This window comes from Crocuta crocuta, unplaced genomic scaffold (assembly GCF_008692635.1).
Source record: "Crocuta crocuta isolate KB4526 unplaced genomic scaffold, BGI_CrCroc_1.0 scaffold342, whole genome shotgun sequence".
NCBI classification, from domain to species: Eukaryota; Metazoa; Chordata; class Mammalia; order Carnivora; family Hyaenidae; genus Crocuta; species Crocuta crocuta.
The window spans coordinates 706,891-720,570 of NW_027532158.1; the positions used below are offsets into that span (position 1 = coordinate 706,891).

At 35.4% G+C, this 13,680-nt stretch overlaps 1 protein-coding gene across 4 annotated transcripts in view; it reads left to right on the forward strand.

Annotated features, from left to right (window-relative positions):
* SRSF11 (serine and arginine rich splicing factor 11) overlaps positions 1 to 13,680 on the forward strand; it is a 42,727-nt gene extending 29,047 nt beyond the window's left edge. For 3 of the 4 annotated variants that reach the window (XM_077776429.1, XM_077776425.1, XM_077776426.1), the window contains exons 7-13: positions 701 to 828; positions 2,601 to 2,682; positions 6,348 to 6,479; positions 8,853 to 8,942; positions 11,538 to 11,633; positions 12,052 to 12,190; positions 12,297 to 13,680. In XM_077776429.1, coding sequence (XP_077632555.1) covers positions 701 to 828; positions 2,601 to 2,682; positions 6,348 to 6,479; positions 8,853 to 8,942; positions 11,538 to 11,633; positions 12,052 to 12,190; positions 12,297 to 12,494 — 865 coding nt within the window. In that variant the 3' untranslated portion in view covers positions 12,495 to 13,680. The remainder of the gene's footprint in view (positions 1 to 700; positions 829 to 2,600; positions 2,683 to 6,347; positions 6,480 to 8,852; positions 8,943 to 11,537; positions 11,634 to 12,051; positions 12,191 to 12,296) is intronic. The other variant, XM_077776427.1, reaches the window with a different exon arrangement.

The following is a 13,680-nucleotide window of genomic DNA, read 5'->3' on the forward strand; positions in this document are numbered from 1 at the left end:
AAGATCATTTGACTATGGTAGTTAAAGTGGCTTTTTTTCTTAAAATCTATTAGATAAAATCTTAACATGTACCTACTACCCACCTTATAACCAGTACTATTAAAAAGTTTTTTTCTGTACCCATTCTTATTTACATTTCCCTTTCTTCACAAATAATTACTATTCTACATTTGTTTGTAATATTTTTCTCCACATGTGTGTCAACCCTTGAGTTCCATCTTTCCAGTCAGCAATTCCATGAGTAACTTTGGTGTGCCATTGACCTCTGCCTCATTTTCTGCCCATCTGTAACCTTACAAGTAATGCTGTTCCCCAGCAAAATTTTGCTTCTCTAGAAAGTTTTTAAATCATATAAAAAGATCAAAATCATAATCTACAGTCAAAAATCTGCAGTATTTGCATGTTCCCATGTACTAGCATTTCTCAACATATGCTTATGTAAAGTTAATGGATGTTCAGCAAAATTAAGCAGGTATTTTTTTCTTATCCCAAAGGTCTCTGAATCTTTAAAATGCAGATGCCATCATCAGTATTGAGAAGGATACTATTTGTCGTGACTTTACCAAAATTATGATGAAATTCTCCCCTCTTTTTCAAGTAGTATTTTCCTAAAATGATATATAAAACATTTATACATTTACTTGAATTACTGTTAAGCACTTTAAAATATTTCAGATCTCAAGTCTTGGTTCTGTTTCAGGTTGAATCATGTAGCTGCTGGTCTTGTTTCACCAAGTCTGAAATCAGATACCTCTAGTAAAGAAATAGAGGAAGCCATGAAGAGAGTACGAGAAGCACAGTCCCTAATTTCTGCTGCTATAGAACCAGGTAAATTATGTTAGGCTTCTGTGTTGAATTTGTGTTGTAAGTATATGATTGGTTGCTGACGAAAATGATTTTTGCATAAGCTTGGAAATTTAATGAGTAATAAATTTTCCAAATTCTGATAAAAGATCATGTAGTGGAATGATCCTAGGCAAAGGGAGGGGACAGGTCACCTGGACATATTAGAAAATACTTGGAGAAACCTAATTGCTATGCTGGTACCAACTACATCTAGTGGTTAGAGGGTCACATTGTTACTAAGCATCCTACAATGTACAGGACCGGCACCACACCCCATCCTTCAAAGAATGATGGATTCCGAAATAATAGTGCCTAGATTTATGTTTGCCTGTGTTGGGATACCCCAATTGATTTGAGTCTTTGATTTGACCAAGAGAGCCTACTAAAGATGCTTCTGTTATGACATTTGTTTAAGGAAAAGCAAATACCTAAAAATAGTACCTTATTCTTTCTGGAAAGTCTTTTTGCGATGAAATGAATGGTTATCTTACTGTCTGCCTATATAGATTGGATGTTTGGCCCCGGATTTACCCCACCCCCACCCCGCCCCACTAATTAAGTAACTTACTCATTTTTTACTCTTAAATGGGAAGGTTTTATATGCGTTCAGGATTAGGAAAATAATTTTAATGTTGGATAAATTAATACCAAGTGCTTTATGTCTGTTATTTAATCAACAGAATGCTAATCCAAGGCCATAAGGCAAGCTGTAGGAACTTTACACACGTGGATCTATGACTACAAAGCTAAAACACCATGCTGTAGCTTCCTGTTTTCATTGAAAACCAATAACTGGAATTACAAAAGTAGTTTCTTTATGAAACACCACCCCCAAGAGTTTTGTTACTAATACTGACATTTGCAATAAATTGAATCCTATTAACAAAATGGTCTAAGTGTGAAAGAGGACTTCAGTCTCACTTTGATTATAGACCATGTATGAAGAATGCAATGGCTTTATTTCTCTTAAGTCCCAAGTTAAAGGAATTACTTATGTGCTATTTAAAAATGAGGAAATGGGAGTCAAAGTCACTCTATATCTGTCTCTTAAACTTAACACAATTGAAAATTGGTGGTGAAGAGATCAGACAGAGTAAGACAGCTAGCTTACTGAAACCCAGTTCTGTCTTGGAGTATAGTGAGAACAGTGAATGGATCATGACTTTGGAATCTACGGCCAAATATTGAGCCTGTTTATCAACCACTTTAACACAAATTTACAGGAATTTGTTTAACAGAGGAGCATAGACCTAAGTGGTAAAGAAAGAAGGAACATCTTAATGGACTAAAAATTTGAAATGTTTATATTTCTATTATAAATCTTTTAAAAATATGTACCTTATAGTTAATTGCTGGTTGGGGAGGTGTTACTACATACACATGAAAATAGTTTTAATCTGGGTGAATTATAGCTATATTTAGGAAAGTAAACCTAGGAATGGAAAAAGGGACTCCTCATTTAGGAATCTATAAGGATGAGAAGGTTTAATCCTTTTCATCAGTTGCTTATGGACATTACATCACCGTGTTCCACATCTGGTGAAAATGAAATAGTGAAAGGAACTTTTTGGCGAGCTGAAAATCCAAAGTCTAATTTGTATTTACCAAAAGCCTGGATAAAATCACATAACATTTAAGAATGATATATAAAGTCTAAAAATTAAGTCAGTAGAGAAATTCTTATAACTCGTGAGTGTGAAGGATCTTTTTATTTCATAATTTCTAAACCCAGTTTCCTTTTTGTAAAAATCTAGATAAGAAAGAAGAAAAACGAAGGCACTCAAGATCAAGATCACGCTCTAGGAGGCGGAGGACTCCCTCATCTTCTAGACACAGGTTAGATTGTTTACGGTAGTTCATTATACCTTAGAGATAATTTCTGTATCTCACATTCTTCTTCATTTGCTTTTAACTTACTTAGCTTTTGGTTAAAGCGTGTTTTAGTAACTGCCCTTTAGCACAGTTTGTGAGTTCACATATGTGTACATGAAGAAAAGGTATGAGCCAAATAGATCAGTACTTTCAAAGTCCAAAATCCAGGGATGCGAGGAAGGTACTGGGACTGGAGCACTAAATGGAGTTAGTACTATGGAAAAAGCTTTCGGCTTGAATTCTAGTTCTGACTTTTCTCTAGACTCTTAAGTTGGAAGGTCATCACGCAGCCTACAGATTGATTACCCACCTAATGCATGAATATTTGCAAATGACCATTTGCTATTCTTTTGGTAATACCACCACACATCTCATATGAAACCCCTTTTGAGTATTAGGAAGCTGTCATGTTCACCATAGTGGGTTCAAGTGTTCCAAAATTTAATTTTCTCTTGAAAGCTCAGATGTTGTCATCAGCAACAAGTTTGTTTTTTTGAAATGATAGGCTTTGTTCATATTTTCAAGAGCATGTCTGCCAGTACCCAGTCTAAACAAGTTTGTCAGACCTATTCTCTCAAGTAAAGGTGATATTCTATGGGAAAAGCAGTTAAGCTCACAACTCCATCACAACAGTTGTTTCTTTGTTAACAGTCTTTGGCCTTTTAATAAATAGGAGAAGTGACTTATGCATTCATTGGACAGAACATTTCTTAAGGGACAAGATTTAATATTTGGTACTCACTTATACTATGTCAATAGTATTCAAGGAACCAGATTTTCTGTATACCTCCATGTTTTTGTCCATAATGTTCCTTTCTGCCTAATGATCTTTCCCCCCTCTTAACCTGCACCTGAGGAGCTCCTTTATGTTTGTTCAGGATCGGCTAAAATTTTACTCTGACATGAAATATTGGTACTACTTATTATCCTAATCATCCAGGACCGTGCTCTTATAGCTTAGTTTACAGTTAAAAAGGAGAACCTAATTTTGTATCTGTATATACCAACTACATAGTAGCGGTCTCAGATTTTAATTTGAATTACTTTAATATGACCAGAGGGAAATAACAGTGAAATATATGTTTCCCTGAACAAAGTGTTTTTGGACACTTGTAATAATACCTCATTAACAGTGTTATTGTGGATTGTAGCATATTAAGCATCTTGGCATGTAAAATGACCAGTTACTTTGAACAAACTTTTAATGTGCTAATTTGTATATTTTTCTGATTTCTTTTTTAAGAGGTCCTATAAACCAGTGAGTTAAAGTGGCTCTACAGCACATCACATCACTCTTAAAATAAAAAAAATAACTGTTTCAGGACCTGAGTAAATAGATGGATGAGGTACCCCTGCTTATTAGATTTTTTAAAGATATTTTATATTATTAGTCACTTCTGTTTAGAACAAAACTTTAAGAATGTGCTTAGTCACTTCTGTTTAGAGCAAAACTATAAGAATGTGCTTATGATTTTTTCTACATCTGTATTTTTTCTGTATACATTAAAGGCAAGAGAAAGAAGTTAATAACTCAGTTTAGCTAAAATAGTTGTTGACTTTTTCTTAAATCCAGCCCTCAAAAAACAAGTAGTGCATAGTTCTAGTAACATCAATTTTTATTTTCCAGAATTTTTTTAATCCTTAAGAAGAAAGTGGTTATTCTGATATTTTGTAGTCAGTATCACCCAAAATTACTCTTAGTTCCCTTTATTGAAGTCCGGCACCGTAGTAGTTGCTTAAGAGTATAGTGTTGAATAAGAGATACATGCAGACTCTGTTTCTTAAGCTTACAGAAAGATATATAAGCATTACACGAACATTTCTTAGGTTATAGACATGTTACTGAGAGCATTTGTTCACAGTAGTTTCCAAATATGGTCAAAAATAGGTGATTAAAAGTTTATTGAATTTGATAAGACACTTAGGATAGATTTTGAAACAGCAGTTTTAGATAATGAGACAATAGAAGCCATCTTAGCACATTAGTAAGAGTAAAGAAAGGAGTCAGTCAGCATTTCATGTGTACACCTACACTAAGACACGAAGCTGAATTTTTTTTTTTAATGATTTTAAATGTTTATCTTTAAGAGAGCGCAGGCGGGGGAGGGGCAGAGAGATAGACACACACACACGCACGTGAGATCGATCTGGGCTCTGAGCTGTTAGCAGAGAGCCCAACACAGGCCTTGAACTCACAAGCTGTGAGATCATGACCTGAGCCTAAGTCAGATGCTCAACTGACGGAGCCACCCAGATACCTCTGGATTTTGTTAATTGTTTTTAAGAAAGAGCATGTGAGTAGAGGAGGAGGAAGAGAGAGAATCTCAGGCAGGCTCAATGCTTAGTGCAGAGCCCAACACAGGGCTTGATCCCATGGCCTTGGGATCATGACCTGAGCTAAAATCAAGAGATGGACATTCAACCCACTGAGCCTCCCAGGCACCCGCCCCCACTCCAGAGCTGAACTTTTTAATTTCATTTTAAATGACGAGTACTTGTAATATAGGTGCTGTTGTTTTTCCTTGTTCAAACAGTGGGCTCAGAGAATGTTTTAGATTTTCTGCCTTATGATTGAGATTTGAAGACAAATCTTTTTCATTTAAGTAAATGCAAAAAGTTTAGACTGTAAGTTTTCCACAGAAACAAGTTGAATGATCCCTACAAATGAAATGACAAAAGTCTTGGGGCTCTTATGTGCTTCAGTCGATAAGCATCCAACTCTGGATCTCAGCTCAGGTCTTGATCTCAGGGTCGTGAGTTCAAGCCTCACATTGGGCTCTGTGCTGGGCATGAAGCCTACTTTAAAAGAAAAATCTTAAGCAGAAGATGTAATTTATTAAGAAGGAAGACCAATCAAAAAGTTAATTGTGCTTAAGTTCTGGAAGAGAAAGTGTGTAGAATGGGGGGTAGACAGGGAGAGGACACAAAATCTGGTACAGGACCAGAAAGAGGTGATGATTTAGAGTTAGTGATAATGTTAATGGGAAGTGAGAGTCAAAGAGACAGTTTTTGCTGAGTTGCATATATCTATATAAGTCTGCATTGCTCGGATATCTCTAAAGTTGCAAATTAAAGAAGTGGAATATTTCAGAAAACAACTAGAAATCATAGGTGGCAAGAACACGTTAAGTGTTTTCCATTTATAAAATGGGAGTAAGAATGGTACCTACTTGACAGGCTTGTTGTGAGGAGTCGTCTTTGTGAGGCATGTAGTAAGAATATTAAGTATTTGGTAATTGATAAATATATTTAACATGCAGTAGTAAGGATTCACATAAGATACATGCTAAAATTCTATGTAGTTGTGGAAGATAGTGCAAATGAATTAGATATTTCTTATTTTCCTTCATCCTCTAGGACTGTTTTTAGGCTCAGAGTTGTAGGGCATAGGAGGACTATTTTGACAAGTAAGGTGAGAAATTCCAGGCATTGAAAAAAAAGTATTTCTAGGGTATCGAAGATTTTATTTATGGACTAAATAAATAGTATCAGCAACTGACAGAAAATTACACATACTTATTGATGGTTAACTCCTATGTCTGAATCTTTTGTCTGATGCTAAATGAAGCAGTCACAGAGCTAGTCTTTCTACATTTACACTGTGTGTTGGCTTTCTTTTGGATTATTAGGCGGTCAAGAAGCAGATCAAGAAGGAGATCACATTCTAAGTCAAGGAGTAGACGACGATCCAAAAGTCCAAGACGGAGAAGATCTCATTCCAGAGAGAGAGGTAGAAGGTCAAGAAGCACATCTAAAACCAGGTACAGTAGACCATTGACACTGAGGGTGAAGACAAAGTTTAGGTTTCCCACGACTTAAATACACTGCTACTTATTGACAAAGAGGTGGTGAAAGGAGATAGGGCTAGACTGGAGAAGAAACTCTAAAGTTTGAGGAGGCTGACATTGGTTTTCTTGTGCTCCTTTGTAATCGTAAGGCTTCTCCTTATAGCTGAAAACCTAGATGATGTTTCTTTGTAGTAAAATTTCTTAACTATCCCACTGCCTTTTTTCATTTCCTTCTTTCCACTCAACCCTGCTAAGGATATGGGGCTAACCAGCCATTCCTTTTGGTATGCCGAAGAGTTCATGGTAGACAGCCATGCCTTAACTCATGTTTACAAATCTCATTATCAGCACCTTATAACAATTATTAAGAATTGCTGAATCATACTTAGTGACTCATCCCATGATTTGGAACCAGCAGAAGGCTAAAGCTGAGGATTCATTAAACATCCTACCTTAACATTTTATTTGGACTAAAAAAGCATCCAGTAAGTAGTCTTTTTCATTTAGGGCCAGACCCTTTTAACTTAACTTGTAGTCTTGAGTAACATCTACCAAATCGTTGTTGTTTTGGTTTTTATTTTTTCATTTTTTATTTGACAGTGTTAAGAGCACTGTCACATTTTAAAAGTGAGTAAATTTTACTTTTCCCTCAAATTTTAGTTGTCACAGTTTCACAGTGTTTTTCTTAGCAGCTGTCCTTATCTCTTTCTAAAATATTTACTTAAATTTTTAGAAGCAGACCTTTTATTTTAGACTATTATCCATTTATATGTTTAATTTTGTAATTAGTAAAGAGACTAGAGTCCTAAAGAATTTAATTTTGGTAAATATATAACTCAACTGGGAAAGGAGGCTTTTGTTACTATATTTTACAGAATGAGTCATCTTAATGCAGTAAATCAGACAAACTTGTGTAATGGAACCTTTATCACACAAAGAGGAATTGGGCATTCTTTCCCTCAAGGAACTTTGTTTATATAAGAAAAATTAATGTAATTACCAAGGACTTATTGTTAGTTGTGTTAGAAGAGATTTGAGAAGCGACTGAGTGTTAAATTTTGACAGATTTGATGGGCGTCTAGGTGGCTCAGTCAGTTTGAGTGGTGAACTCTTGATTTAGGCTCAGATCATGATCCCAGCACTGTGGGACGGAGTCCTATGGCAGGGTCTGTGCTGAATGTGGAGCCTGCTTAAGATTCTCTCACTCTTCTACCCATTTTGCACACTCGCATGCTCCCATTCTTTCTCTCTCTCTCTCTAAAAATGTAAAAAAAAAAAAAAAAAAACCCAGCCCTGTAACGATTTGACTGGACTCCGGAGCATGATTTCAAGTATAGAATGTGGTTTACAAAGTTAGCCTAAATTCTTAGAAAAGTATTTCGGTGTAGGGGGACTAGGAAATGAGGTCAGCAAAGTGTAAGGAGACAGGTGGCACACAGATGGCTGTGTTGCTCACATTAAGAGGTTTGCACCTGATCAAGGAGGCAGTGTTTCCAGATGAAAAAGTTAATGGGATCAGGAGCTATTATTTTCAGATTTTCTTTGAAAAGATTTCTGATAGAGAATCAGTTTGTGGAAACATGACTGGGTCTCCTTAAGGGACTGTGACAGTAATTGGAAATTAGATGATGAAGACTTGAATGAAAAGAGGAAGTAACTCAAGGAAACAGGGTGACCAGAAAAGGGAAGGAGTGAAATAGAAACTATTGCGTAGGAGAAATAGCTAAAGAGGAAAAAGGGATGCTTAAATGTCTAAAATTATAGAATAGTTGATGGGTTTGTATATGTTTATGGGGGTAAATGACTTCATTCAACAAAGACATTTATTACCTTTTGCCCAGAGTCTTGGAGAAATTGAGGTATGGTTGTAGTAACAGCCCATTATGATGGGATTTTTTTTCTGACAGCTATGAATAGGCCAGAATATGTAGCAGGGAAAAAAGTAAAAGGTTGGCTTGGTCCATGGTAAAGATTAACAACAGAGTATGTGCTTTGGAAGAATATTAGTAATGTTGACATTAAATTTGGTGGCAAACTGGTAATCAGCTGAGAGAAGAAGTGTTGCAGAGCCTGGGGAGACAGTTTTTAAAACTGTTGGTGTTTATTGCTTGATACACCAAGAAATTAGCCATCATCCTTTATTATCTTCTTATCATATAATGTTTTATGTGGAATACCAGGAAAATGGGATTTTTTTTTTAAGTTACTTACTACAAATATGCCACTTAAACTATTATTTCTATGTTTTCAGAATGGGATTAGATTTCATTGTGCTTTTTATTTGTAGTACTATATTTATATTGGCTGAATCTTCTTATGCATTCATAAATTGTGTTCATCTGTTAGAGACAAAAAGAAAGAAGATAAAGAAAAGAAACGTTCCAAAACACCACCAAAAAGTTATAGCACAGCCAGACGTTCCAGAAGTGCAAGCAGGTAAGGCAGTATTAAGAGTTCTTGGCACCTTTTAAAACTTTGTAAGAATAGTAGGCTGTGAGCATTAAATGTTTTCTAGTGCATCAGTACATACTTCAGTGTTGAAGTTTTTTTAAGGCAATTTTGAAGAACCTAAAGTTCTGTTTACTTTATGGTGTTCTATTTGATGTGATATGAAATTCAACAAAGGTCAGTTTCTATTGGGTTTGCCATATACATTTCACATCCTGATTTGGTTTGTTTGTGTTCTTTTCCTAACACCTAAGTTTTAATGTTAGTGTGTACTGAATTGCTACATTAAATTCATTTTTATTATATAGTAAGTCATACTTAAAAAATACACATATTTGGTGGTTTATTGATAAAATGAGAGTCCATATAAGTTCTGATTTGTGGCTTTCTTAGACTAATTAATAATTGCCTTTAATCTGTCATAGTGAAAATTCAATGTTGCAATTTTACAGAAAATATATTTTTTCACACTTACTATAAAATTCATATGCTAGTAGTAAGGGTGGCATACTTCCATTTTCTTCCAGTCTCATTGACACATCTTGCTGCAGTCTTGGATTCTTTAATTTTGATGTTTAAATTCACTAGGAGGCCGACACTACATATAAAAAACAATTCAGTGGATGAAAGACCTAAATTTAAAAGCTAAAACTGAAACCTCCTAGAAGAAAACATAGAATTAAATATTTATGGTCTTGAATTTGGCAGTAGTTTCCTACTAGAAAACACCAAAAGCATAAGCAACAGAAGAGAAATGTAGATAAGTTGGAGGTCATCAATACTAAAAATGTGTTTCAAAGGACACTATCAAGAAAGTAAAGACAATCCAGAGTGCTAGAAGATAATTGCAGATTATGTAACTAGTGAGAAGCTCGTATCTAGAACAAGTGCAGAATCATTGAAAGATAACCAAATTTAAATGTGACAAAGGTTCTGAACTGCCATTTCACCAAAGAAGTAAACAAATGTCCAATAAGTGCATGAAATGATGTTCAGCATCAGTCATCAAGGAAATGCAAATCAAAACCACTTCACACCCACTCGGATGGTCATATTTTAAAAAACAGATGGTAACTAGCAGTTGGTGAGAATGTGGAGGGATTGGAACTCTGAACATTGCTGATGTGAATGTAAAATGGGGGAGGTACACATGGGTGGTTCAGTTGGTGAGCTTCTGACTCCAGCTCAGGTCATGATCCTGTGGTTCATGAGTTTGAGCCCCACATGGGGCTCGCTGCTGTCGGCCTGTCAGTGCCACGGCCTGCTTCAGATCCTCCGTTCCCCTCACGCTGCCTTTTCCCCCCTTGCAGTCTTCTGAAAATAAATAATTTTTAAATGGGGCAGATACTTTGGAAAATGGGAATGCCTTAAAACGTTTGAATTTCTTGACACAGCAGTTTCACTCCTAGGGATACACCCAAGAGAAATGAAAACATAATGTCTACACAAAAACTTCTGCACGAATGTTTATAACACCATTATTCATAATAACTGAAAAGTTAACCCAAATGTCCATTAACATGGTTAAACAAAATGGTGTATTCATACAACGGACTACTATTTTGCAGTAAAAAGAAATGAAGTGTACTGATACATGTGAAGTTTTTATTGTATACTTACTGTGTGACAAATAGAAAAGGTCTGTTCTGTGCAGAGTATTTGGAGTTTTGGTTACACATAGAGGTAACAGAAAGAATGTTTACCAAATTGACAAGCTTAATAAATATTTGATGAACAAAAAGTTGTGTGTAATGTTTCTGGAGATAGAGGTCACAGAGGACTTTAAGTGTCAAAAAGCTTTTTAAAAAAAGACAACTGAAAATGTGGGGTTTTGATTAGTTTTTGTGCCTGAATTATAATAATGGTCATCTTGCAAGTCTTATTAAGTTTTCAGAATAATGAGAGACAAAGCATTAAAAAAGAAAACAAACCCAGTTTTAAAAATGGGAAAGGCTATATACATCTTAAAAATAATTGTTCATAGCAGGGTTGAGGGCAACATGGATTGGTTGGAGTATGTGGAGTTAGTCTGATCTCTGTTATTACTAACTCCTTGAATTTTACCTAAGAAAAGTAACTTTTATTAGTAATTGACTTTCATATCACAACATATTCTTATGACTGTTCTAGCCACTGAATTTGAAGTCAACTTCTGAATTAATTTACTTCAGACTTTTTCCTCGTGAATTAGCCCTTTTGTCTTTAAGAAAATTTAAGGTTTTCTTGAAGACATTACAGGAAAAGCACACAGTGTGCAAAAGAATTACAGGTGCTTATTATTTGATTCTTCACCCCAAAACAGTATTTGAAAATGGGTCTTTCAGGGGTGCTTGGCTGGCTCAGTCTGTGGAGCACTCTGATGTCAGGGCTGTCACTTCGAGCCGCACTTCAGGTATAGGGATTACTTAAAATCTTTGAAAAGAAAAAAAAAAAAAGTGAAAGTAAGTAATGGACTTTTCATTACCAAAAACTGTTGTAGGATTTCCTAGCGGAGCTCCCTCAAGGGCACATCTGCTATGATGTGTCTGCATATTTTACATAATACTGTATTTTAAAGTCTAGTTTGCACATTTGTGGTTCTAGAGAGAGACGACGACGACGAAGTAGGAGTGGCACAAGATCTCCTAAGAAGCCTAGGTCACCTAAAAGGAAATTATCTCGCTCACCATCCCCTAGGAGGTAAGAATATTAGTCCTATGGATTTTTACTTTTCTGTATTTCAGAAATTGGCCGTTATTTTTAAAAATTCTCGTAGAGAAAAATAAAACTAGACTTTTCCTTCCCTATCAAAGAATTGAAGCGCTTAAGAACTTGCTATTACATTCATTCACTTTATGCTGGAGACTGTGTTATAATAATCACTGTTTGGGAGCAGGCATTTTAGACCTGTAACCCAGTTTCAGTCCTCTAGTCTGTATTACTTGTGCACAGCTTGTATCTGGTATTTTGACATTGGATCTTTGTTGTTCTTCATGTCATATGAACTTGGGTCAGGCTCACCATCTGAAGTTTAAATTTAACTGCTACTATTAAGGGTGAAACCTTGAGTGGTTCCTTTAAAGCATCTTGTTTTGAGAATTTTTTACTATCATCCTAGACATAAAAAGGAGAAGAAGAAAGATAAAGACAAAGAAAGAAGCAGAGATGAAAGAGAACGTTCAACAAGCAAAAAGAAGAAAAGTAAAGATAAGGAAAAGGATCGGGAAAGAAAATCGGAGAGTGATAAAGATGTAAAAGTAGGTTTCCAAACTAACTTACTGTGGTAATTTAGGGTAGTGCTGGTAATTTTAAGAAGTGATTTTTCTGTGAAGACGTTTACTTTCTTTATTCTCCTTGGCAAAGCAGGTTACACGGGATTATGATGAAGAGGAACAAGGGTATGACAGCGAGAAAGAAAAAAAAGAGGAGAAGAAGCCAACAGAACCAAGTTCCCCTAAAACGAAAGAATGTTCTGTGGAAAAGGGAACTGGTGATTCACTAAGAGAATCCAAAGTGAATGGGGATGATCATCATGAAGAAGACATGGATATGAGTGACTGAGTATTGCCTCCATGGGAATCCAACTGTATACATGCATCAGTGTCATTCCTTTGTGTGATTTCTTAACGCTGTATTTGTTCATCTCAAACCTAGATGTATACAGCTCTGAGTTATAAATGGTTATAAAGTTCCTGATAATTGATATTATTTACATCCAAAAGCTTTTAGAAAATGATACATGAGTAACCAATTCTTGACATGGTGAAATCTGATTGAGTATCCAAGCAGTCTTACTATTCTGGTGCTGCTTCATAACAAAAATGAAAAGCTGCATGCATCTACAGCAGGCATGGATTGTTTATGTTGTATGATCTCCTTTATTAAGTAAGTTCACTTAGTATTTCTAGAACTTGATTCATTGCCGTAATAGAGCCATGTAGGGAATGCACTGATTGCATGTTAATTGTGGCAGGAATATCCTAAATGTCATTAAAATCCTCCAACACGATGGATCTACTTATGGTCTTGTTTGTTGACATGACAAATTAACATTCTTACAGTTACATCTGAAAACGAACATTTGAAATAGATAATCCGTGAAGCCTTGTGGCTAAATTTTTGTGGCTTTTGTTTAACTTTGAAAGGTTATACATGCACTAACCTTTTTTGATGGCTGATTAGGCTTTAATTACAGAAACCAGATTTCAAATGAAACTGTCTTTGGCAGTGAGTAAATAGCATATTTTGAAGTAGAGTTGTATACTTTTTCATAAGGTGTTTGGGAATTTTTTTTCCTGAAATAATTTATTCCACCTCTACATCAGTGAAAGCTTCTGCTTATCCTGAGTCCGTCTGTAAAAGAAAAGTTATCTCTTGTCCTGATTTTCAATTTCACCTTTTATTAATTTGTTTTAATCTCAGTGTTAGAAAAAGGGGCTAGTGCATTTTAAATTGACCCTCATATGCTTTTAAAATGAGACAAATCTACTTGATAATGTACTTTTTATTTGATCTCAAGTTGTATAAAAACCAATAAATTTGTGTTACTGTTACTGCAGTAGTAATCTTATGCACACAGTGATTCCATGTTAAATGCAAAGTAGTTAGGCAACTTTTTCTTAGTTACAGGAGTTTCAAGCTTCACTTTTGTGCAGTAAAAACAAAAGTAGGCTACAGTCTGTGCCATGTTGATGTACAGTTTCTGAAATTGTTTTACAAGACTTTGATAATAAAACCCTTAAACTTA